The sequence below is a fragment of the Apodemus sylvaticus genome, chromosome X (genome assembly GCF_947179515.1).
Source record: "Apodemus sylvaticus chromosome X, mApoSyl1.1, whole genome shotgun sequence".
Classification (NCBI taxonomy): Eukaryota; Metazoa; Chordata; class Mammalia; order Rodentia; family Muridae; genus Apodemus; species Apodemus sylvaticus.
In genome coordinates, this window is record NC_067495.1 from 27579725 (window position 1) to 27606693 (window position 26969).

The window sequence follows — 26969 nt, forward strand, 5'->3', positions numbered from 1 at the left end:
TAAGTCACCAGCCCTAACTTACCCCTCTTTTTCCTTCTTGCCTTTGTTTTGCAAGCTAGCACCTCTCTGAGTAGAAACCATAGTAATAGGTGTCATTGTCATGTCCCTGATTTTACACAGCTGGCTGTTAATAAAGTTTTATAATCACAGATTTCTATTTTTCTGTAGACTCCCTTCAGAGGGTTAAAGAGCTGCCCTTCCATTTCTAGTTATTAAGATTATCAATAGATTTTGAATTTTCTTGCTGCCTCCTATCTATCAACTAAGTTAATTATGTGTCCTTTCTCTTCTTTGTCTCCTAATATGAATAAAGATGATATGTCTTTATTGCTTCTTGGTGACAAGGAGATTCATATGGGCAAATAAACTGGTCTCAAATAATCTGTGAAGACAAAAAAGTTCACTCTCTTCAGTCAACCCCGGTCACTGTCAATCACCCATAGAACAGCAATTATTCACTGCTTCTGCTCTGGAATGGAAATCTCAAAATACGGAGACAGTTTGAGGGCACTGGCTAATAAGTTCAAGGCTAGAAAGATTTTGAGAGTCATACAAGAAAAAAATCAAAGCTACATTACAATCACTGGAGTGTGAAATGTGGAGGGTTAAAAGGAATGGGAGAGAGCCACAGGCAGCACCCACCCCCCATCATCTTAAACACTAGCTGAACAATCCTGGATGAAACATTGGTAGTAACAGACACACATGAAGCACACACTGGAAGCTGGAGGAAAGGTGATCCTGGTTGCAAGGCAAAGAATGTGAATTTCATAGAGAGAAAAACTGTCAAGTAATGAAGATGTGACATGGTCCCCTTTGACCACGTGTAGCAAAATGTAAAAAGAAAGAAGTAATACAAACACAAAATGATTGATCAAAAGGAACTTTGAAAGGCTGGGAAAATATGCAGCCCAGTTTTAAAGAATGAAAAGGCATGCTATTAACATGGTGGCCAAATAGCTATTTGATAGAGAGTCATCTATAAAGAATTCGGAAACTGTTGGCCAAAACAATAGAAGAAACTGGTACCATGTTTTGCCTTAGTCCACTCAAGGTGCTATCACAAACTATCATAAAAGTGAGTACCTTCAAAGTAATTCAAATGTATTTCTTACGGTGCTGAAAGCTCCGAAGTTCAAGATTAAGGCAGCAACAGCAGCTTTAGTGTCTAGTAAAAATCCATTTTCTGCATAGGCAAGACCTTCTAGGTGTGTCCTTACAGGATGGCAGGGTCCAGCTAACTCTCTGTGATCACCATTATTAAGACATTTAATCCCAGATATGCAGATTTCATCCTCATGGCATAACTACCTCCTAAAGACCCTGCCTGCTAATACCATTATCTTGAAGGTTAGGATCTCAAACTTTGATTTGAGGAAGGACACACACGTTTAAACCATATCAGTATGATGTGTACTAATTGCATATTGGCTCCTGCAAGTCACAATCTCTGGCACATGAACACACCCACAAGAAGAAAGTCTGCATAAAAAAAGGCTACAGAACCCAGGTTGCTGATCAAGTGTCAGAGGGATGGACTATTTAACTGGCCAGAAGCCAAGTGATGTGAGTTAGACACTTGAATAAACAAGAGGACACAGTTGTGTAAGACTGCTGCACCAAAGTGCTACTTGCACCAGGGCTGAAAATTCATTCTTACTAGTCTGCAACCATTTACCACAGCTTGAGCAGCACATTTAATAAACATGTACCGCCTGTCCACAAGAACAGACTTCTATAAGAACTCTGACTTTCTAAAATGTTCTAACTATGTATCCATAGTTCAATCACATCTCTCTTTTTCCTATGTGTTTCTTTTCCTTCAACTACTTCCAAAACCTTTAGCTGCCAATTTTAACTGGCAGCTTCCAAGACCGTTCTTTCAACATCTTTAAAACTCCAAACAAAACCTGTGGCCACCAGCCCTCTGGCTTGTAGCACTCCCATAATAAAGCTCCAACAGCCCAGCAGGTTTGGGAAGTCAGGAAGTGCTGGAAGTGCCTATCAGAAGCACAGGCCTTTGGAAATAAGACTGATAATATGCTTTTCAAATGACCCTCTATTCAATCCAGAATAATTCTAAATATGCAGAGTACACCCCACAAACTCTGGGTTGTACTTTTGTTAGATTCTTTAGTCTCCTCCAGCTAGGTCCTATGGTTGACTCTGGCTACCACAAGGCAAGTCTAGGGTGGAGCTTTTAGGCCCATTCCTTATCATATGAAGACGGACAGTTGATATTTGTCCAATACACTTTTTTGTCCTCTTCCTCCCTTCTGTGTCAGAGGACAAGTGGTGGCTGCTATTGTGTTAAACAAGAGCTATTTCATAATATCACGGAATCCTTTGAATGTTCCAATATGATAAGAGGACTATAATTATATAGGTATGTATTATATTAGATATATAGTTATATATAATTAATTTTATCATCCTCTCTTCTTGTGTCACCTCCCTCCACATCTTTACAGATTTTGTTAGCTGGCATACAAAGTGATAATTTTCACTATGTTATTTTCATATATCACTATACTGTGTATGTATCCATGCCTCCCTTCTCCCTCTTGCTGATTACCTGTGAGGTCATTCACCTACTATTGTGTCACATAGATCCCATTACCCTTTTTTGTTCTTGTATTTCTGAGACACAAACTGAAATGCTAATGAGAAAGATATTGTGGGTTTCTGTTCAAAATACTTTGAGGCAGGATATGAAGCAGGACATTCATTGTGCTAATCCCTTAGTTTTCTTTGTTTCAAAGTAATCAAATGACTCAAAGAGAACCACATTCTTCTGAACAGTATCTGGTGGAACTGGGCCACATAAAAACAAGTGCAGATAAGAGATGGTTTCTCTCCTCCTGGGAGTACAGAGGAACCACCTCCCAACATCATGCTGCTCAGTCGTTCAAACTCTATGACTGTCTACCCTGGTCCATGGATAACTGTATTAAAAGATATGAGCTGGCCCTAACCTATCTTTTCTTTATTATAAACCATAGAAAGGTTAATTATAAGTTCCTCTTCAACTTCCACATTTGCAATGATAGGAAGAGAGGAAGAAAAATCACTTGTGGCAGTTACTAAAATGGAACACTTCAGTTGGCAACTTCAAGGCAAAAATAGCTTTGTTGTCCAAAGGTTCTATTTCCTCAGGATGTAAGCCTTGGTCAATAGACTTTGAAGAGTAACCTTCTCAATGTAGACCAATGCCTTCATTCTCTGCTCATGGAGCAGGGGGGGTCTATCTTTTTGTAGAATGTGGAATTATGTTAAAATCAATAGTCAACTTGAGTACAAGAATAATGGCAGCCTTATACAGTCAAAGGGGCAGAACTTTTTAAAATGTTTCTAATGTTTATGAAGAATTTGTAATGACACAGAAAGTTCTTGTGTTACCATACTTAATGAAAATTCTCAGGACACAAAACTGCCTTCCATATAATCCCCAATGATGTAAAACAGTGGTTCTAAACCTGTGGGTAACAACCCCTTTAGCAAACTATCTCCAGCAATATTTACACTGATTCATAAGAGGAGGAAAATTAGTTATGAAGTAAGTAGCAACAAAAATAATTTTATGGTTAGAGTCACCACAACATGAGGAATTGGATTGAAGGGTTGCAGCATTAGGAAGGATGAGAATCACTGAAGTAGAAAGAACATAACTGACAGATGGACTAGTTAGTCATGGCTACCCTCAATACATATGTTTTGTTCTTTTGTTAATTTTGGAAATGATTTAGTCATCTAGTATTTTTATATTCAATAAAAATGGGTTTGGGTGATGTATCTAGTAGCAGCATCCTTACAGGTCTGTGAGGTCTCAGAACTCTTTCTAGGTTTTCTGTTCACAATGACATCTATAGAGCATGTCCCTACTTCCAATTGGCCTTATGCATTTAGCCATTAAGATAAACTTATTTGTGTCTTTTCTTTGACAAATTGTGCATTTTAGATTTCAGGAGCTATCTGTGAATGAGTTAATGTTGGAAAGAGAAAACACCAGACAGAAGAAAGAAGACTGAGGGGCTAAAGGGGGGAAAGTGTTTGTTGCCTATCTCAATGGCTAAGCAACATCAAGCTGGGTGAAATAAGCCAGGCACAGAGAGACAAATACTGCATACTTGGGTGTGGAATCTAAACAATCAGAAATAAAATGGTGACTTCAGAGTCTGCAATGGGATAACGGAAAGATATTGGTCAGACAGGAAGAATAAGTTCAAGAGATCAATAGCACTGGATAACTGTAAAGTGATGGTGTATTCTATAGTCAAAATGTGCTAATAAGTAGATTTTTAAAATAATTATGTGAAGTAATACAAATGTTGATTAGCTATTTTGTCCATCTCTTGGCATGTACAAGTATAAGCTACAAATATAAAAATAAATATATGAAGTAATACAGATGTCGATTAGCTTGTTTTGTCCATTCCTTGCCATATACAAACATAAAACAACAGCTGGGTGTGGTGGCACACACCTTTAATCCCAGAATTTGGAAAGCAGAGGTAGGCAGATGTCTGTGAATTTGAGCCAGCCTAGTTTACAAGTGAGTACAGGGCTCTGTTAAACACTGAAACTCTGTCTAAAAAAAAAAAAAAAAAAAAAACATGCGCGCGCGCGCGCGCGCGCGCGCACACACACACACATCCATACATCCATGCACGTACAAACACACACATACACAACCCATCAACAGTGTAGGGCAGCACTCACTGAAAAAGCAATGACTTTTCAAACCCTACAAGCAAAGATGAGCCTGGTGTTCCTAGCTACTCAGGAGGCTGAAGCAGGAGGATTTTAAGTACAAGACAATCCTAGGCAGAACCTAATTATCTGCATACTAGAAACCTCCTTTAGGCTGGGTTGATACACAGGGGCCCCAGTTGTGGAGTTCTATGTTTCTCCCACAGGAACACCCCGGGGAAGTTCCTGGCCAGCTTGGCCTTCTCTTCCCAAATCCCCATTGAATAGCCTGCCAGTCCCTTTAGAAAGGACAGCTCAAAGGAGGAAGCACTCATCCAGCCTGCATACCTCAGGTCTGCCAATGCTTCTGCGCACGCGTGCTCCAACCCCCTCTGGCTGCTCCCGGCTGAGCACTGAGAGAGTGACCTTTTTAGAGGATGCCATTTTGGAGTTTATAAAGAAAGTTCTGGTGTTGAGCTGCAGAGGATGGAGAGAAAGAAGAAAGACAACAAATAAAAAAGAAATCACAATGGAGGAGACATCTACAGATTATAAACTAAGAATATTAACATTAATTAGATTTGCCTCAAACCCTAATAGTGGCAATTTATTGAATACTGGCTATGAACAGGGCCTAGATTAGATGATTTTTAAAAAGACAGTGATGGTGAGTATGCATTAGTATTTAAGAGGTACATGAAACCCCATTATGAGCAGTTACCTTTTGGAACCCTATGGTCATCTTGTCTAAAGGCTAGCAATAGCAACTCTTTGGAAGAACTTAACAGGAACATCTAAATGGCATTTCATATGCTTTCCTTCCATGGCGGGCATATCTTGACCTCCTCACACCATGCACATACCCTTCAGTGGCCACCCCATGAGGTGCGGTGGAAGATGGAAGTGGGGGTTCTTTTGGTGATACTGGAAGCAAATGGAAAAAAAACTAGAGGTATGTGACTCTCACCAGAATATGATGATGCTGGCATTGAAGGAGATCATCAAGGGCTACTGAATTCAATATCCATCTATCGCTAAAATCCATGGCCACTTTTAAAAATTCATCTCAATAATATTAAGCATGTTTACAATGAATGAGGTTTCTTATAGCAACCCTTTGTTCCCCTTCCAACTCCTTTCAGACCCCTGCACATCTCACTCTCAAAGGAATCTTGTATTTTCCATAGCCTACTGAGGCCAAGTGATGCTGGCCTTATACAGATGGGTGTTGGGTCATCTACTGAAGCAAGGGCATCCTAATAGGGATCAGTTCCTTAAAGAGTACTGACACTCCCTACCCCAGCAGCATCCAACTGCCGAAGTTCCTCAGTTAGGGGTAGTACTTCAAGGAACCTTCTCCTATCTGTCTTGGTATTTTCACTGGCTTACTTTTAGGTAGGTCTTGTGCAGATAACTTTTTAGGCAAGAAATCTTTGAGCTTTCTAATAACGTCCTCTAAAGCACAGACAAACCATGTATGAAGTACCCCAAGTAATGGAACCCATGATTCAGAAACAACCCATACACTACATTTATTATTCAAAACTCTTCCATTATTGATTGAAATATAAGTCCTAACCAAGGAAATATCACACAACAAATACAATCAACCTCCTTTCTAACTTCAGGTGTTTGTAGACAAGTAATCCCAAATCCCACCTCTGATCACCACATGAGTTCTAATCAAGCCTTCAGAGTCCATACTGTAACCAAGAGAAGGACTTTAACAACATGTAGATTCTGGAACTGGACACCTTAGCTTTAGATCACAGTTTTGCCACATTCCCGGCTGCTTTCACTTGGGATGCTCTGTGTCTCAGCTTTTCCATCTATAAAATGGGATTAAAAAATATCTACCTCAAAGGATGTAAATAGAGCTATGAGAAAGTGAGCTACTGTTCTTCACAAGGACTCAACACAGGAGCACCCTCCAGTTTGTGAAGGCAGATCCTAAAACGGATCCTCTCTAGCAGACAAACAATATGTATCTACTGGGCCATGAAATGTGGGACACAGAAATGAATTTCTAAGTGTAGCCTGTCATCATCCACACATAAGCAACCAGTAAGTAGTTTTGCCTACGCCTAATTTTTCTGGCTTCTTCCAGACTCCCACATTTAGGCCCAATACACAGGAACAAGAATAAAGCAGTTAGCTAACTGCAGTGTGTGGCCGGGAGAAAAGCCAGGCTATCATCCCAAATCTTGGTGGGTATTTAAGCATTTCCCTCCCTCAGCTCCCCCTAGGAGCCTGTAGTGGGCTGGGAAAGACAGCATCATGAAAACTGGTACGGGCATCCCTCCCACCCCCAACAGACAGACAGACAGACAGACACACACACACACACACACACACACACCACTCTCGTGGGGGCTGGGGTCCCCAGGCCACTCACTCGGCAGTAGCGCAGGCCCAGGAGGGAGGCCAAGGCCGGCGGTGCCTACACTCCACAGCAGCAGGGACACAGCGCAGGGAGGACAGGTTTGCGGAGCGCCTGCTGTCAGTCAGCGTGACTCAGCGCTTTGTTGCGGGCCTCCAGGAGGCGGGAATCTCTAAGTCTCAGGGGCCTTGAACGGGGTGACACACCCTTTATTTACCCCGGGTTTGGATTCTCTGACTCCGCCCTATGGCTCTCTGAATCTGTCTTTGGAGCGTTGGTCCAAAGACTGATGCGCATCCCGCCTCTTGGGGGCGCACTTCCCACCTCCTAGGAATGTGTGGGGCACTCAGGTACTCTGCAGACCCCTAGAATTTTCTGGAAAACCTGTTCTAGCTCAAGTCATCTTGTTACCCAACCCTTTGGCTGTATGAGCAAGAATGTTTTCTAACCAATTGTCCCGTTTGGGGGAGTGACTCAGCCTCTCTGTGCATTATCAGGTCCCCAGTGAAATGAGTGTGACCAAGATTGTAAGGTTATAAAGAGAATGAAATGAGCATGTCTCCTCATAGGCACGACACGGCTGTCTGTCAAAAATAAATACGCTTCTTGCCAAGAGGCAGAGCAGGCGCCAGAGCCAAAGCGTCTCTGTTCCTGCTGAAAGAGAAAGCACGCTCTAATAGGGAAACATAGAATTAAGGGCTCGAATTCTGTTGGGATTCAAGAGGAGGACTTGGAGAGCTGACCCCAGGAGGCTGTGAGGGTGTGTACACAGCCAGGAAGCAATCTGGTTTTTCTAGGACTTTTAATCAGGGGACAGGCTACCATAAGCAGTGTTCTTTAAACTGGAAGTTCATTGTCTTTTCTTGGAAAAGGAGAGCAAGTGATGCCTCTAAAAACTCGAGTCCAGGAAACTGAAAAGGAATAAAGAGTAAATGTCTTTTTATTTTCCAGCTCTGTGGGTATTCCGTAGAGACTGCTCTGGTTTGCTCTTGTATCCAGAAACAGCCATAGACAACGCCTGCTGACTGTGGCTACGCTTTAAATAAAAATTTTATTATGGATAGTGAAATTTGAATTCCTAAGATTATGTTTTGAATTCATACAATTTTCACTTGTCATGAAAGTCTTCTTTTGACTTTATATTTCAGCTGAGGTTTTGAGGCATGCTTCCATATATCCCAAGGCTGGCCTTACCTCCCTAGATAGCCAAGGACGACTTTGAAGTTCTGACTCTCCCTCCCACAGTTCCCAAGTGTTAGGGTTACAGTGAAGCATTCACCACTGTGCCCAGTTTTATCTGGTGCAAGAGATTAAACCCATGGCTTTGTGCATGCTAGGCAAGTAATCTACCAATTGAGCTATATAGCCCCAGCCTCTTCAACCTCAAAATGTGAAAAAGCATTCTTACCTTTCAGACTACGTGGATATAGATATGGGGTGTGTATCCATTTGGGTTGCATGCAGAGTTTGCAGATTCCTGCTGTAGAAGAATAGGGAAGTGGAAGAACAAAGACTTTTCCCTGGTGCTCAATTGAGCAGAGCACACTAAAATGGGAACAGTACAGAGGAAAATATCATGGCCTTTGTACAAGGATGACATGCAAATTCATAAAGTTGCACTCCCTCCTCCCCCCCCCCCACTCTCTCAATTCATGGCCACACTTGGGTGTATATAGTTTTTTCTTGAAATGGTTGTCTTCCTTAATGCCCATACCCAAATCTGTACTAAAATGCATTCACAATAAATTCTGGTTTTTAACTCTTTTTCCCTGAGCTTTTATGTCAGTGGGATTCAAACTGACTCTGCCTATCTTCGAGTGATTCAAGACCAACTGAGATTATGCATGTGAACATCAAACCGCCATGGACTAATAAGGTATTGGTACTTCCCACTTGCAATTATTTCTGAAATGGTTTCCACATAAAACAGAAGTATGAACACCCTGCCTGGCCCATTGCAGACCAGATAAATACATTGTTTTGTATCGCCTCAACCAGTCCAACATTCAACCAGGAGCCTGGGCTTGGAGTACAAGCTTTGCCTTCACACTCTTTCAACACAAAAGCCTGTGAATTCCGAGAGTTCAGTGCATCCAAACCTTCCCATTCTGAAGGCTTCCAGCCATCTTTCCCAGGCACCACCCACTCCTCCAGCCTTCAGTTTCAGCACTGGCCAAACCATTTTCCAAGTGGCAGGCAAATAGAAAACAAATGCCTGGAGTCCTCAGTGGCTTCTCACCGGCTTAGTAGAAATTTCTTTGATGTCTTTCAACTGTCCTCACCCCCAAACCCACGTGCGTGGCGGTGCGGAGGGCTGAGCACACATACACACACCTCTCTTGTTAGTTTCCTATGCCTGTCTAGAACTTGCTTCACGTCACTTATCGGCTCTTAGTTTCCAAGTCATGCTCTCTGGACAACCTATGTTAATTGTTTCCTCAAATCTAGGAGGACTTTTGACCTGAAAACCCACCTATATATTGTCTTCTAAGGCTGTTATTTATTGACTTTTGAAAGATCCCCTTTTCCTCCATTGGGCTGAACAGTAGCTTCTACCTCACAAGTTCGTTCTGCAATATGACTCCGACACTTGACTAAATAAGCGGTTTACTCCTTTTACTCTTGGGTCTATGTAGAACTTGTGGCTGCTATGACCAAGTCAATGAGCCATTTCGGAGGGAGCTCTGAAATGACCTGGCAGGTGCCACATCCTGCTTCATGGAAACCAGCTGCTCTTTAAGAGTGATGACCTCGATGCCACCATTTTGCAAGAAGCCCATGTTCCATAAAGAAGAGGCCTTGGAGGGATACATACCATGAGAAGAAATGAAGCACAAAGCACAAACCACCTTGAAAATGGATCTTCCAGCCCCAGATGTACCACGTGGAGACGATCTGAACACCCAACACTGTTCCTTCCAGCTTCCTGAGCCACAAAATTCTAAGCAAAGCCCAGTGTCTTTAAGCTACACCATTTCGCCCCGAGCCTACGGGGGTTTTCGACAGGGGACCCTAGGAGAAAAGGGCAGAGAAGCAGAGACAGGAGACATGAAGAAGGCCAAGACCAACTTTGTTCAAGGCCCCCTTAACTGTATTTTCTCAGGGAACTTATGCAGGCAGGGAAGAAGTACAGCAAGTGGGATTTTCCACATAGCCCGGGCATTCTGCCAAGGTGAATCTCTGGCAGCTGTAAGATGTTTTCTTCTTCTGGGAGGGCACAGTGACCATTGACCACCCGATCTCTCCAAGGTCTGTAGCTGAGGCGAAGTCAAAACCTAAGCCTCTCTTTAAAATGAACTCTAAACATAAAGTAAGGTCAGGTTGTCTCCCAGCACATTTCAGTGTAGTTTATTTCTAAAAATAGGAACCAGAATAAAAGTTTTCATGTCACAGGAGAAAAGAGGTAGATTTTCAAAATGTTCCAGGCTAGTGAAAAACTTTGCAGAAAGTACTTATGTCCATTTAATTTATCTCCAAGACAACCAGCCATTAATCGAAACAAACCATTATTACACTGGGATCTAGAAGCTAATGGTTACACCCTCCCACCGGCCACAGCAAATGCCTCCAAAGTACAGATGTACCATTGAAAAGGCTCCTCAGTTACAAATAGCATTTAATGATAAAAGAACTTCACAGAGAATGGCAACGTTCTTGGTGATATGTCAGCGAATAACTTTTTGGGTATTTCTCTGGAATTCTAAATGCACTCCACCTCTGTATCCAAAGAAGGCGATGACAGGTCTCAAAGTACAAGACAAGAGCAGGGGCGTGGTAGTTATGGCAGAGCAGAGACATTCTGTTGTAGGCCTTTCAGAAGAGAGAAGGAGAGGGAGAAGAAGAGACAGAGGTGGAGACAGAAACAGAAACAAAGAACGCTTCTGAACAGCTAGAAGTCTAAAATGGAAATACAGTAGTGGGAGAGGGAAGAATTTTTACAAATGACAAGTAGAGGTCATACAGTGCTCCACTGTTAAAGGGTCCATCTTAGTGCTGAGAAATGTACATTGTACATTTGAACTCAGAGCCTTTTCCATCATTTGCAAAGAGAAGAGGATATGGAGCAGGCAGCTGGATATGTGACCATTAATCAACCTTTGGAATCCAGAGCAACACAAAAGAAACCTTTATTCTGACATGGCAAAGAGCAAAGCCTTTCTTAAATGACTCCAAATTCCACTACTATAATCTTTAAAGATGCCCATATTGTCAACACATCTTTGTCCATATCCACCCTACCCCTGTGTGTGTGTGTGTGTGTGTGTGTGTGTGTGTGTGTGTGTGTGTGTGTGTAACAAGGCTCTGGCAGGCCTTACCCTTCTCCCATTCCCCTCTGTCTAGATAAAAGAAAAAAAAGTTAGACTACATTCTTTTTTTAAGTTGAATTTACTCGTCATTTATATTTCAAAGGTTATACCCCTTCCAGGTTTCCCCCTCCCTGAAAACCCCCAACCCATCCTCCTACACCCTGCCTCCAAGAATATGCTCCTCCACCTGACCCACTTCCACCTCCCAACCGACTCCCACAACCCCCACTCGACTTCCCCACACTGGGGAATCTATTGAACCTTCACAGGACCAAGGACCTCTCCTCCCACTGATGCCTGACAAGGCATTCCTCTGCCACTCTTTTGGCTGGAACCTTGTGTACCCCCTTGGTTGATGGCTTAGTCCCTGGGCCCCCGAGTTCTATTCCCTTATTTGGCTACTTCCTCCTCCTCAGGCTGACTGCCAAGGTCCAGTTATCAAAGTATTAAAGTCCAGCAATCAAAAGCCCCCTTTGGCTCACCTAATTAACATGCCCAATTAAAATTAATCACCTCATCCTAACACAGGGTTTCCCTTTGTACATTTATAAACGGCCATTTTTCTATGGGCCATGTCTGTCTCCTTTCTATCCAGAGACTGTCCTTTGTCCTCTGGAACAAATATCCCTACCCCCTTTCTCTTGTTCCCTTCCCTCTTCTATTCCTGTTTTTGTCTCTTACTTCCTGCCCTCTGTCCCTCTGGGGCAATTAAATCTCCTTTGTGCTGAGAACTTGGTCTTTGGGGTCCTGGGCCAATAATGATCTCTTAACAGTTTCAGGGCCTCAAACTCACTACACAGCCAAGGATAGCTTTGAATTCTGGTCGTCCTGAGTGCAGGGATTGAAGTCCTGGAACAGCATGCTTGCTTAGTGCAGTGCTAGGGATCTAGCTTGGGTCTTTGTTCATTCAAGACAAGCACTGTTCTGAATGAGCTACAAACCCTAGTCTTTCATTCAATATATTGGTTTTCATCTTTATAACACTGAATGTCTTTCCAAATGTATTAGTTCATACAAGCATGTGGTCACCTTAAACCCTCCATCACTTGTAGTTATTTTCCTTTTTAAGACATCAACTGAAATGTTTTTGTTTGTGAATCTTGGTAAATTACTTTCCAGGAAAATGGAGCTACTATTCATTAAAGGGCCAATATCTCTGGAACGTTCCATATTAGAAATTCAGAGCCAATAACCCAGAAAATCACTTGGCTCCAAGTCAAGAACTAATTATTTCACATACAATAGTATCTGAGGACCAGCATTTTGCTTGGCAGTTGAAAATATTCAGTTATATCTAGAGAAGATGGGTACATAAGACTCCCACCTCCTCCTGGTTAAGAATGTCGTTCACAGATGTGATAGGTTCCGATCAGAAACTACACTTATGTTCCTCTCTGCCTTCTCTCTGGAGCTCTGGCAAAAATTCTAGAAAAAGGCAACTTAGGACCCTCCCTTTGGAGCCTCAGAACACTCCGAGAATCCACCACATGCAAAAGACTCTTGGCTCTGAAAGGTGATTCACACTGGAACTAGAGATGCAGGGAAATGCAGGTGGCCAATTCCCCTAATACTTACATTAATTACCCTGATAACCTTTCTCAGCTTTCAACTTTCATAAACTACATCTTCTGACCAAAAGAAGGCTTAGTGAACCACAGCATTGAAGCGAAACCAAATCTAATGTTAATAATTTCTAGCTAATATTAAGTCAGCTGAGCTGCTTATGAATGGCATGTACTGATGTCTATAATTCACCTTGAATGCACCATTAGCAACAACAGCAATAATGTAGTTGATGGGCAAATAGAGTCATGACAAATTCTGTGTCAAGAGAATGTTAGTTGTAAGATATGGGTAGTGGTGTATGGGTGTTGTGACTTCTTTTAACATTTCTCTATGCTATTTTTCATGATAAAATTTTGTTTAACAAGTATTAAAAATCAAATGGGAAAGACAACTGGAAAGCACCCATAAAGTTAATCTTCTTTGACTATGTTCTTTGTTCCCAACTCTAGTACACGGTACAGTATCTGTGGAATAGAGCTGCTAAATCCAATTCTAAGTGATAAGTTCATTCCTACAGCTAGCAGGATTCCCACATGACATGATTTAATAAATTCTCTTTGTGAAAAAAAGGCAGATAATGAACACTTGAGATTTTATAGACATTAAGTTGGTCATAACTGCTCACCTCTGCCAGTCACCCTCAACAATACATAAATACACAACTCTATTCCAGTTGATTTCCTTTTGAGAAAACAGATGGGGCTGACTCATTTTTTCTGTTTTTGGACTTCAAATTCTTACCTTCCACCAAAGAACTGGGGGAAACGTAACTGAATGTCACTAGCTTGGGTAAAGTAAAGGCATCACAGGTATTTAGAAAGGTTATAACACAGTAAGATAACAGGCCTTTCTTCAAACACTCCACATACCCATCTCTTTTCACAAGGAGCAAGGTTAATTTTTTGCCACTGATCTCAAGATTTGATCACAAGCATCGTTGAGAAAGGTGGTGTATTCATCTTAATTTCCAGTGAGTTGAACCATCCGTGTCAGATCCCAACTTCTAAGCAAGTTGTTTTAATAGCAAAAGGAATACGTACACCTGACAATGGAGTAATACTCCCAAGAAACACCTGCCTGTACCAGAGAGCTTGGGCTACAAGAAACTTGTTAAGGCCTTTGTAGGCTTACACTTCAGTCAATAGCAATTATGCATTGTGTCATAAAAGAATGAGGACTACTGGAGATGGGAGAGAGCCAGAAAAGAGAAAGAGCAACTGGGCATGCTGGATCAGGGTCCCCAGGTTATAGTATTGAACTGGGTGCTCAAGAGAAGGCTCATTAGTAGCAGGCCATGTTGAAGCAAGTCTAGAGTGAGGCAATGAGCAAGGCAGATGTCTGGCAGATGTCTGTGTATCCTCATTAGAGGATACAGTCAATGCAAAGGCCATGGGGCATGTGGGTCTCAATGAATAGCCTGTCTTAGGAGTTGGTAAAATGAGATTAGGTACTAGATGATGTAAGAGATAATTCCAGGGAAACAGAAGATTGGCAAGCATTGAGGGATTCAAAGTAGAGAATGATGATATTTGACTTACATTTTGTTCATTAATCTAGTCAGTGCTTCCCAGCGTGTAACCTAGGCTCTTATGCATACTAAGGCAAGCATTCTACCACCCAGCTATGCCCTGTATCAATGATATGTATGAGAGTGTCATAGCCTAGGCTGGCCTGGAGTTCTCAGTGTAGTCAAGCTGATACTGAACGTTGTGAGAGATAACTCCAACTTAGACCAAGAAGTGGCAGCAGTGATATTGCACTGCGGTCAATTTTTGGACACATTTACAATATAGTGCTAAACAAGGAGTCCATCTTGGCTAGTCTGACCCAGTGGACAGACAGAGCTATTATTAACTGAGGAGGGGAACACTATAGGAGGGGGTAGTTGGAGGGATTAACCAGGAAATCTGCTTTCAACATGTTAAATTTGTCATATCCATTAGATATCCCGAATAAAGATAGACACATTAGGCATGGAATATGAGTCTCTGAAATCCAGGGGACTTGGCTGAAATAACCATATTTAAAGTAATAAGTTAAAGCTGGGTGTTCATAGTCGTGGAAGGTGTTATGCAGACTGCTGCAGGAGAATGCCATCAGTGGCCATACCAAGATATGGGCCCATGGCTTATAATGCAAACTTCTTTTTTATTTATTTTTATTTTTTTATTTGATATATTTTTTTATTTACATTTCAAATGATTTCCCCTTTTCTGGCTCCCCACTCCCCGAAAGTCACATAAGCCCTCTTCCCTCCTCCTGTTCCCCCATCCACCCCTTCCCACTTCCCTGTTCTGGTTTTGCCCTATACTGCAGCACTGAGTCTTTCCAGAACCAGGGGCCACTCCTCCATTCTTCTTGGACATCATTTGATATGTGGATTATGTCTTGGTTATTCCAAGTTTCTAGGCTAATATCTGCTTATCTGTGAGTGTGTAATGCAAACTTCTAAGCAACATACGCGACTGGTACAATGGTGGCAACACTGTTTGTGGGGTCCCCAGCTACTTCTGCTCGTCTTTGAGGCCCAACTCCATAGTGAGGAATACCTGCCTGGAACTATAAACTTGGTCAAAAGCCTGTGACTAGGGAGGTCCCAGGCCCTAGTGGAGAGTCTACTATCATTTTTGATAAATGGGCATGTAGCTCAATTGTCCTCTAAATATTTGTTGATACCCATAAATTAGTGTTTCTCTTAGTCTGGGGTAGAAAAATTTCTTCTTGCAGTGGGAGACAGTTAATGCAGAGATGCATCAGAAGTGCTCAAAGTGCCGAGAAGAGATCCGTTTGCAGTGCTCAGCCCTATAATGGGATAGCTCTGCTCTACATTACTCCTTGCAGGAACCAGAGTACAGCCCAGAAAAGGAGCCAGGAAGATCCTGAGAGCCAGAGGATGGACATAAGGGCTACGAGACCCTGTCTTCTGCATGTGACAAGGCTGCTCCAACCATGAACTCCAGGCAGCTGTAACCCCCCTACACATAACCAAAAGTAGAAGGGGGGCTAGTTTGGAAAAAAGGAGTCAGCAAGAGTAGGAGAAAGAAGAGAGGGGAGGGCATGATTAAATACATTACCTGCTTGTATAAAATTCTCAAAAGTTTAAAAACAAAACATAAGTCAAGCAAAACGTTTTGAGACAGGATCTCACTATGTAGCCCTGGCTGGCTTCAAACTGCTATTTCAACCAAACTGGTCTTGACCTCAAAGAGATCAACCTGTCTCTGCCTTCGTAGTGCTGAAAGTGACAAATAGAGGCTAGCCATCACCCTGAAGGAACCTCTGTCTTCTCTCCCTTTCTCCCTCCTTCTCTCCTTCCTGCCCTCCATCCCTCCTTCTCTTTCCCTCTCTCTGTCCCTCTCTCCTTCCTTTTTCCTCTCTCTCTTCTCCCTCTCTCCCCTCTACATTTCTTTGCTTCAGTTGTAGTGGGTTCAAGACTATAAGTGTAAGGGAACAAGCCTCTTCACATCAGGAAGTCAAATCCCATGGTGTGCCCCCCTTTGGCTGTTACTCTCTAAAGGCTTGCACAAACAAGCTGTCCAGAAAGTCCCAAAGGGTCTCACCTGCCAAAGGACATAATAAAGACTATAATTTGAGTCAATTAAATCATGTAATTGAAATCAAAAGTTAGGAGTTAACTCAAACCATGGAAAAATACAGAGCCAAAGAAAGTTTCAGGAGAAATAGCAGAGGAAGAGAATCACTAGAAGAAGGAAATTAATCTGTGGCATTTTGACTTAGAGGAAACCACTCTTCCTTGCTGCCTTTGAACGGCACACCAATGGGGTGTAAAATTCCCAGGAGATTGTATCCAGGTGTTTCCACAGTGATACCACCCCTTCCTTCCCCTCCTCTAAGTTATTCTAAAATCTATCTACCATGTTACCACATATAAGCCTTAAAGAATCGCCATATGGAAAAGAAGTACAGAATTAAATAACTTTACCAAGTTGTTAGGCTGGTAACCAGAATGATCAGCACACAGCAAACTCTCAATATTATTTGAACAACTCAAAGACTAGCAGCAATGCTAATCCTACCTCTGCTCAAAAGAATGCTTGTTGGAAAGCCAGGGACTTAGTCTCCAGTGCTCACACAAGATATCATCATATGATCACATCATACATACTTATAGACATAACAACATGCCCACCATTAAACTAAAAAAGTATGTTAATGCATGCTAAAAGGTTGATTTTTCTTGCACCCTACAGCTGAGTCTAAAATATGGACCCAGAGGTACTGGAGAGGTTAAGGGCACTGACTGTTCTTTTGGAGGGCACAGGTTTGATTCTCAGCATCCACATGGTGACATACAACTGTCTGTAACTCCAGTGCTGGGTTATCTGGCACCCTTTCCTGGCCTCTGAGGACACTGTCTGCATGTGCTTCATAGACACACATTCAGGGGGGAAATGCACACACATAAAATAATAAGCAATGGGAATAAGTGAGATATTTGTAATGCCATTACATTTATTGTACATGGCCAGCCAGCATGCACCAGAGAAAATAGTGGCTGAGAATAGCCAGATACCAAAATGTGGTCATTACCAATAAAAATTGGCAGTAACAGTTTTTCTTGGTAGTATTACTGCAGCATAGTTAGCAAAACCAGTCTTGTTTCTAATTTTAGACTCATTTTTTGACATAAATTAACTCATTTGCTGTATGGTAGAATTTCTGCTGGTCTTTGAATTCTTTCAGTATTCTGATAGCAGCGTCGAGTACAGCAGTGGAAGAGGTGTTTGTACATCCAGGTCCCACCAGCTGCTGTTCCCATGCAGGAACCACAGCTCATTTTGCTAGCTAGGTTTGACCTCAGAAGAAGAAAATGTGCTAGGCTGGCTGGCTGGATTCCAGTTTTTTACCATTTTCAGAGGGAGTCGTTATATTGGGTCCCATGTTTACTGATTATTGCACATGTAGATATGGGCACCTTCAGGGGTGTAGTTCTTATTCTCAGGCCTCTCTTTGTCCAAATGCTGGTTTGAAGTTTTCATTGCTTATTCTCTGTGCCCTTTGGCATTACCTAATAATTTCCTGACTCTGGCCTCTATGGGAGAAGTCAGCGTCCGAGGTCGGCTTTCACCAAGATATTTTCTTGTCCTTTCCAGCACAAAGCTCTAGAAACAAAGGCAGGGTTATCACATGTTCCCAAGAGCTGCCTGGGAAAAGCAGGAGCTGCAGTTATCAGTATTAGAGCCTTTCTGAACTATGCTTTTGTCTCCGTGTTCATTGCATTCAATCACATCAACAAGTGTTGGCTAAGCGTTGAGCGTGGTTTCCTGTGGGATTGTGTAAGGCCCTGCAGGACAATAAATGCTTTGGGGGCACTGAGTCGTACAGCCATTTCTGACCCAACAGCCAGAAAAAAAAAATGTGACACAATTCACTGCTGCTGGAGAGACGACAGCCCAAGGTTGAATCCCCGCAGGAGCAGCTTCGCTTCACCGTGGTGGACCCCAGGAAGACAGAACAAGCCCAAATGGTGCGTTTAAGTGGCCTGCGGGTATGCAGCGTCATATCTTACAGAGTGGGTTCAGACCCAGATGTTATGGGGCCTGGAGGTTTTAAATTTTTGAACGTCCATCTCAGGGGGAAAAAAAGAACCCACAAAATTATGAATACAGAGGTATTGGGTTGCCCCTTGGACTTGAAAGGGAGATTGTAATTTGGGGACCAGAGGCTTAAATTGCTACAGTTTAACTGTTAATTCTTCATCTTGCTCAAACTCTTACTCTGAGAGTCTGCCTGATTGGGTGCCTAGCACTGCCAGCTGAATGTAGCTTTATGCTCTTTCCTTTGCTGATTTTCTCCGCAAGCTTCTTCCCATACTGCCCTGGCAATGACATTTCACATTGTCTCTATAACTGCCTGCAAAATAAACAAACAACAACAACAACCCAGGAGCTTTTAGATGTACCGTCCTTTCTTTGTCTTTTTTAATCATGTTTTTTCAGCTACAAATGTTTGGCTTTCCATTCCTGAGCTCTTCATAAACCAGAAATCAAGACGGTTCATGATGGAAAGAGAGCTGTGGGAGACAAATGGTGCATTTGGTTCCCACAACCATAGAATTCAAGAGCTCTTGCGAGCTACAGTGATTTCACTGGACTTTAAAAAAAATACTGCAAATAAATTGTGGTTTCTAACAGTGCTCTAGGGTTCTCATGAGTCACCAGAGTCAGCTGTGCTCTTTACATTTTTAATTTACTCTTTGATAAGTTTATACACGGATGCAAATTATTTTGAGCAAGTATTTCTTTAGTTTGGCTCCCACTTCCTCTCACTCTCTTGGAGTCGGCTCTTCCTCTGAAACAGTCTCCTTTCTCCTGTTTTTACACACCGAGTTTAAACAAGGTTGCTTGCACGAGTGTGGGGATGGGCTTCTTTACGGCACAGCTTGCTGGTGAAGAGTATGCTTTCTAAGCTATCCGACCATGACTTAGAGTCACTTCCAATTATGTATTTGGATAAGTATTTATGGTGGTACAGATACACCATCCAGATGGGCTGATTCAACCCGATTTGTAGGTAACCAGTCCCCAAGAGAGCCGGTAACAAACTTAAGGAACAGGTGCTTGTTGACTTGAGACTACATCAAAAGCTTGGGGGCAGGGCATGAGAAAGGAAAATTTATATTTGAGGCACACATCATTGTCTTCAGTCTTCTGACGTTGCTGTGGTCTATTTTTCTTTCTTTATTATTATTATATATTTTATTTATTTACATTTCAAATGTTATCCCCTTTCCTGGTTTCCCAGGAAAACACCCTATCCCATCCCCCTCCCCCTGCTCACCAACCCACCCACTCCTGCTTCCTTGTCCTGTTTTTCAGTGGAACTATAGAATGGTGTGGAGAAGTCTCATCTCCTATGGTGCTGGGAAGGGCACTGCCATTTTCTCATGACTTCTCAAAACCCTTCAAAGCAGTTATTGTTTTTACCCTGTTTACAGATGGGGAAGCTGAGGTTTAGCAGGGTTAGGTAATATGTCAGGTTGCAGAGAGACGGAGAAAGATTTGAACCCATCCATACTTTTGGCCTTGCCTATGTCAGTCCACATCAGAAGAGTAATAGATGCTAAGCCAATGCTAGCTGATAGGTTTACCACTTTTTATTTTTCTGATGAAGATGCCCAGAGTGAGTGGTCCCCGGGGGAGGCAAAAAGGAAGAGGATGCTCAAAATATGAAAAGGTGGCTTAGAAACCCTCTAGAAGGCATAGAAGATGAATCTTATGTGCAAAGTCAATTTGATCTCCGACAGAAGTAGCACTGGAATTTTTTTCTTGGTGAGAAATAAAGTTTGCCTTGTTTTCATAAGCTTATCTCAGAGCAGTCAACGTTTGGTCTTCCCAAATGTTAAGGATGTGAGTGTTGACATTAGTTTTTCTGTCTATTTTGTGCCAAGATCAACTGTAACTCTCTGACCTGCACATTATCGTGTGAAATAGGGACTTGTTGGGACTACAGAGCTGAGAGCTTAGCAGAAGAGTAAACAGATCCAACTTTGGGCAAATATTTGACTATTTAAGTTGACACAGGAATCTCCATTTTATTTTTCAGACCCCTGCCCAATTTTCATTTGGAGTACCTTCTTTCTCCTGATTAGTCTTCCACTTATCCAATACATTTATTACCTTACTACTTTTAGCACCAATCAATCAAAATCTATAGCTAAATTCCATGTAAAAGAAGGCAATAAAACAAGAAAAGGGCAAGAAAGTGCTGCCTCCACTATCCCTTCTAAAAAAAAAGTCTAACAAACCATCTTGGAGCATTCAGGAAAGAGGTTTCCATTGCCAGAGCTATACTGACTGGGCCAATTCAAGTGCATTCCATCTTTCTCATGTCTCCAGCTCCCACCTCCTTCACCTGCCATTTATTCCCACTTTTAAGGCTGCACACTTTTAGCACTATTCAAAATATGCGTTAGAATTCACTTATAGCGTTTGTGTTTCTGGAGCCAGGGAAAAAACACCAGACCTTGTAGATGATTGACAAGCATTCTTTACCTTCATGCTGTACCCTAGGCTGGAGTTTTACTATCTAACACTGTATTGAGGCATCCTGCAGAATGATTATTTTCAAGTCACATCTTTCTGAGAGTTCCCTTGTAAAGGTTCCTTGCATAGGTCATATTAGGCCCATATTTATGCCTCCTTCCCTCAACAGTGCGCCTTATTAAGGTGGAAGTAACTTTGGTTGAACATAGAGATTGCTCTCATATGTGACTCTCTGTATCTTTCTGTCTGCCTCTCTGCCTCTCTCTTTCTCTCTGTCTCTCTGTCTCTCTGTCTCTGTCTCTCTCTGTGAGTGTGTGTTTGTGTGTGTGTGTGTGTGTGTGTGTGTGTCCCTTTCTTTGATGCAGGATCTCACTGTGTAGTCTTGGCTAGTCTGGACCTCTGTAGAATTCATAAAGACGTCCCTGTCTCTGCTTCCTCAATACTGAGATTAAAGGCATGTATCCCCATGCCCAGTTATGTCTGAGTGTGCCCAGTGCCATAGTATGAACGAGTCTAAGGCAAGACGGCTGAATCCAGCTCCCTGGGCTATTAGATCACTGCTTTGTAGTTTTATCACAGTTGCTCGGGATGTTACGGTTCAGTATATCATTAGTAAAGTGTTGTTCCAAGCTTTCATAGTCTATGACTGCTTTCTTGTGTTTAGGATAGAGTCTGTTCAGGTTTAGGTCACACTGTGGCCATGCTGTTTTCTGTCGCTTGTACCTGGTCAAGAATATGGACTTTAGAGCTAAGGGACCAGAATTCAAATGCCAACTCCAACACATTAGTAGTGTGACTTGGTGTTCTATACAGTTCCGAGAATGATCTACAATAGCTGTATTTACAGAATCAAAAGAGTGTTGGGCTTCTTTTTTTGTTTGCTGTTTTGTGCTGTTTTTGTTTTCCAAGAGAGGGTTCCTCTGTGTAGCCTTGGCTCTGTAGATCAGGCTGGCCTCAAACTCACAGAGATCTGCTTACCTCTGTCTCCTGAGTGCTGGGATTAATAGCGTACACCACCACTGCCCAGCAAGGCTGAATTTTTAAATATGTTTCATTGCTTGCAGGTTTTTTTCTTCTTTCTGTTACAGAGCCAGGGGGCCAGCCTGATTCAGGACCGGGAGTTTGGAGGATACTTGGAAAAAGTACGCTTGATTATGAGACAGAGGAGGTCAACTGCCTCAGAATCCATGTTTAATAAGCTTAAACAACACCTGCCAATTTACCAATATAATATAAATTACAACTGGGCAATTTGATTTTCCATTGTAGCATCATCACCTATAACTAAGGACAGCAGTTATAATATACTCTTCAATGTGACTATTACAGTATAGATGTTTCACAAACTACCCTGACACAGGATGGTTGTGTCAGGACATGCCTAATAGGATTTATATTAGCTTACCCCTAAGGTGCTCATGGGCATGTGTCATATCCCATCACCCTAGGTGACAATAACCAACAAATAAACATTCCTCTGATGTCTTAAATAGTGTCTGGTATACAGTGAGCCCTCCTTAAATGTTGGCAAGGATCATCAGTACTAATTGTGTGTGTGTGTGTGTGTGTGTGTGTGTGTGTATGCATGCACGTGCGCGCACACACACACACACACACACACACACACTTTTTAAAAAATAAAACAATCTTTTCTTCTTCTTCAGGCTGTCAATAGTAAAATGAATGGGGTCTATTAAGTTGCCACACCCCACACAGTTCTTTTTGAAATCATGATTTGGTGCCCATAACATGCCAGATTTTTCATTTAAGTGGCTTCATGCAAGAGGGCTGGGACAGATGGCATTTTATGAATCGGGTCAGTAAAACTTAGAATAAGAAAGAGGCCTGCCTTGTCCAGGTGCTGCAGGTACTTTAAACTACTCGGGTGCATTCAATCCACTGCTGTACAACAGTCTTATATATTAGTCCTGAAAGCCATCTTACCCAGCTTCTTGTCAATCACTCAGGGTCATGGAAAGGTGGCATTAGTTTCAGTCCCTCCATGTCAGACACCCTGACGCCTGGAGGTCAAGCCTCTCAAGGAGAACTGACACATCGACCTTCTTCTCACAAGATCATTTCCTTGTGAATCTTAAATAACTGTGGTGAATGAGTCATATTAATGCAACATGAATCTTATATGTATGTGATTAGTAACATAGTAGTTGCTGCTTTCTTTGTATTGATTTCTGCCAGGCTTGCTTTGGCTCCCCTGTGTGTAGTTTAATATGCTTATGGAAATAGGCAGCATGGATTATTTGGTAAGCAAATTGATGTTTCTGTTCTATGTGGGTGGTGTTATGAGAGTCAAGCCAAATCCCACCCATTCCTGTATGGAAATAGATTTTTGCTTAATACTAACTGGATTTCATGTGGCAGCTTATTGTGAAAGGGGCGTCATTTACTCTAACCTTCTGCTGGCCCTTCCTTCTGCTAATAGTGGGTAGATCAGATCTTGCTGGTTATTGAACAAGCATGTGAATCAACAGAGGCCTCTTCAGCTGCTATCATAATAAGAAGGAGGAGATGTCACATTTCTAAAAATTAATCTTTATAGAGTATCACTTCCTGTAACAAGTGGGACCCCAGAGGCGCTTTCAGTTTGGACCTCTATTTGACTGTAAAGAAGGAAATCATGACATGTGCAGAATGAAACCAGAGATCATTTGATTCCATGAAATAAGACAGACTCAAAAGGCAAATACCACATTTCTCATACATGCAAAATCTCGACTTTACTTTCTCTGTACATGTACATATAAATGTACACACACACACACACACACACACATATATATATATATATATGACATGAGAATAGAAGGGAGACTATGAAAGAAGAAGAGGAGGTCCAAAGGAAGCAGAAAACAAAGAGTATTACAGTACATGTGCAGGAAAGCAAGAAGAGGTGGCATTTAGGGAAGGATAGTTGGAGACAAAATAAATAGATAAATGCATGAAATGCCATCACAAAACTCTTTAAGAACAATGTTGAATTTTGAGTTTTGTTGTTGGTTGGTTGCTTGCTTGCTTGGTTTTTGGTTTGGGTTTTGGTTTTTTGAGACAGGGTTTCTCTGTATAGCCCTGGCTGTCCTGGAACTCACTTTGTAGACCAAGCTAGCCTCAAATTCACAGATTTACCTGCCTCTGCCTCTGCCTCTGCCTCTGCCTCTGCCTCTGCCTCTGCCTCTGCCTCTGCCTCTGCCTCTGCCTCCAGTGCACTAGATTAAAAGTGTGAGCCACGACAGCCATCCAATTTATTTTATTTTTAATTATATGTGTGTGAGTGCACACGAGTGCAGTGCCCACAAGACCAAGGGCATCAGATGCTTCTGGAGCTAGAAAAGTCCACAGAGGGGAAGGAAGCAGGTAGATGGAGAAGAGGAGGGCCAAAACTGGATAGAAGCCATGAGAGTTTGTTAGAAGATGACAAAAGTATCATCAAGACAGGATTCTTCAGGTCTTTGAAAGCACCTGAGAGTCTACCGTAGGGAGTGGAGCCTTAAAGACCTGGCCTCTGTGAATAGAATTTCAGAGACACATGACTCCACATGCTTGGTATATAAGAATCACACATCACAGAATGTGAACCCACCTTAATGACATGAAGCATGCATGCCTACATATCTGAAAAGAAAATTTAATCTAGGGATATGCTCATCTTTTTCTTTGGCCTGCTTGAGTTCTCAGTTTTGTGGAATAAGCCTGTATTATGTGTTTTTAGTGAAAGAAAACATTCACAAAGGGCAGGATTAAATGAATCATGATGCTAAAATTTGACAAGTTATACCTTGTCTGGAGTAGAAGGCTTCTAAGCTCTTAGATATTTGTTGTAGAATTTCAATGAAGCCCTCATAGCCTTCCTTTCTACTTCGTACTCTTCCTTCTAGTATATGAAGGATTTCACAATTCTTCTTAATTCTCTCTATATAATTTCCTCCAGACCCATCTTTAATGTGAAGTGCATGAAAGCTCGCTAAAGGTCACAGTATGCAAGCCATTGTGCAGTACTGGGAAAGACTGCCTCTTACCCCAGACATGAAGCCCTGCTTGTTTAAGACAGTACTCTGATCAGATCTGCTAAGTTCATAGATGTCTTTGAGAGACATTGTTTTAGCTTCGGTGTACAAGAAAATTGGCAAGAGCTTTTAATGTTTTTTTTAATGTAAAAAACATGAATATGACATAAAGTGGCCTACCTAGTGTACTGACAACCCTGCCTTAACACCATGCCCCATGCTATGCTCACAAAAGACCTGCACCCCTTTTTAAAAATCTACAAAATAATATCCAAAGCCAAAAGTATGCAACATTTTCTTCTATTTAATCAATAGAAACGTCTGTGATCTGCCCATAAATCAGGCAATGCTCTTGCGAATAGTTTCAATAGTCATAGTCTCCTGACCTACATACATAAACTTAGAGAGCTGCTTTTCTTAATCCCCACTTTAGATTCTGTGGTCTATATCAGGATGAGTGACTAGTGCTGATTTGTTGAACTCAGGCTTGTGTTTCTTAGTCCTTCTTTCTGTCTACTACTTGCTGTAGTAGGCTCCTCATACTCCTGGGACTCCTAATAGGAAGAGCCGGCTAGTGACTGGCTGGGTTTGCTTCCTTCTGTGCCTGCCCCTGCATCTATGCTAAGGGAACAATGTCTGAGCTGCTGCTTCCTGATCAAGAGTGTTAATAGGATGCAAATATTTTCTCTTTTAATGCACGGCCCTGGCATAGTCAGGGAGAACATGAGAGACGGTGCCTCAGAGCAAGAACTTTTTGCTTACAGCTGGAAAGTTAAAGTTAATATGTAGTAGACTTCAGCTCCACAGAGTCTAAGGTAAGTAAACTTATCTTGAGATCATTAAAGATAGATCAGAACTACTGGGCACTTAATTGCTAATAATGGTACACTCTCACAAAACTAAAAAGAATGTGAAGTCTATCTCTGTGGCCTACGGCTTAACATAACATTACTTTTCTTTATCAGACCTGATACCAGACACAGAGCTAAAACTGTCTTATTAGAAAGAAAGAGTTGATGCATTTCCTTTTTTCCCTAAATACCTTCAGTTTTAATGTTTTCCATAGTTTGGGAGTGAAAAGTATTTCCCTTGTGAATGTGCTCACTCCACTGCTTCTTCACATCTCTGTTGGCATTATTATTGTCTTTTCACCCATCTTCTTCCTGTGATTTAATCTTGATATTGTCAATCACACCTGCATCCTTCATGTCAGAAGACCCAGTTAGGATTCTGGGTGGTGAATGTCCCTCATAATGATACCAGTGGTTTATGGTGAATTAGATAAACTGGTGAAATCACTGGCCACAGGCATGGAAGGAAATGTCAGTTATCAGTTACTTAATATTTGGTGAGCTTTCTGGAGTGCAGTTTTAAAGATTTTACTATCTCCTAGTCAATTCAATAAGTGTGTATAAGTGTTTCAACAGTGGATACCATTTTGATGAGTTAGTCAGGGAAATGGTGCAAACATGCTAACTGTATGATACAGAGTGGGGCCTGAGTTGGGAAAGAAGTAATATGCTGTAGAAAACCTGCATAATTGCAAAACTCAGAACAGAGGCAGAAGAAAACTAGGAGGGATTTGTGGTCTATTCTATAATCCTAATTCAGCTTTGTATTTAGAAGTTGGCATCTTTAGTCTTCCTGGACCTAGCTAGATACTACAATCATTTTAATTCTTTTCTTTAGGACGACAATATGGATAGTAAATCCATTCTGGAAGAACTGCTTCTCAAAAAGTCACAGCAAAAGAAGAAAATGTCACCAAATAATTACAAGGAGCGGCTTTTTGTTCTAACCAAAACAAGCCTTTCCTACTATGAATACGACAAAATGGTAAGGTTCTCCTTCCTTGTTTTGTGCTATTTATTATTCTTCCCAAGTCTCTACAAATCCTTAATTATAATGAAAGAGTATTCTTAGGATTCTTAGCTCAGAGTAAAGATCAGTTTGTATCAACATATTATACCACCTCTCTTCAACCAAAGTATGATAAATTAAG

The 26969-nt window shown here is 41.8% G+C and overlaps 2 protein-coding genes and 1 non-coding gene across 5 annotated transcripts in view; 2 read left to right on the top strand and 1 right to left on the bottom strand.

Moving 5' to 3' along the window:
- Pir (pirin) overlaps nucleotides 1-7247 on the bottom strand; it is a 118715-nt gene extending 111468 nt beyond the window's left edge. For both annotated transcript variants that reach the window (XM_052171654.1, XM_052171653.1), the window contains exons 1-2: nucleotides 7085-7247; nucleotides 5038-5166 (exon numbers count right to left, since the gene is read on the bottom strand). In XM_052171654.1, coding sequence (XP_052027614.1) covers nucleotides 5038-5133 — 96 coding nt within the window. In that variant the 5' untranslated portion in view covers nucleotides 5134-5166; nucleotides 7085-7247. The remainder of the gene's footprint in view (nucleotides 1-5037; nucleotides 5167-7084) is intronic.
- A 1345-nt stretch (nucleotides 7248-8592) lies between these two features.
- Nucleotides 8593-8697, top strand: LOC127675880 (U6 spliceosomal RNA). Its single transcript, XR_007975564.1, has one exon. It is a non-coding gene; the product is annotated as a U6 spliceosomal RNA (small nuclear RNA).
- Nucleotides 8698-18298: 9601 nt separating this feature from the next.
- Nucleotides 18299-26969, top strand: part of Bmx (BMX non-receptor tyrosine kinase) — a 57429-nt gene continuing 48758 nt past the window's right edge. Inside the window, exons 1-3 of one of the 2 annotated variants that reach the window (XM_052171550.1) lie at nucleotides 18299-18430; nucleotides 25684-25782; nucleotides 26657-26803. In XM_052171550.1, the coding sequence (XP_052027510.1) occupies nucleotides 26666-26803 (138 nt within the window). In that variant the 5' untranslated portion in view covers nucleotides 18299-18430; nucleotides 25684-25782; nucleotides 26657-26665. The remainder of the gene's footprint in view (nucleotides 18431-25683; nucleotides 25783-26656; nucleotides 26804-26969) is intronic. The other variant, XM_052171549.1, reaches the window with a different exon arrangement.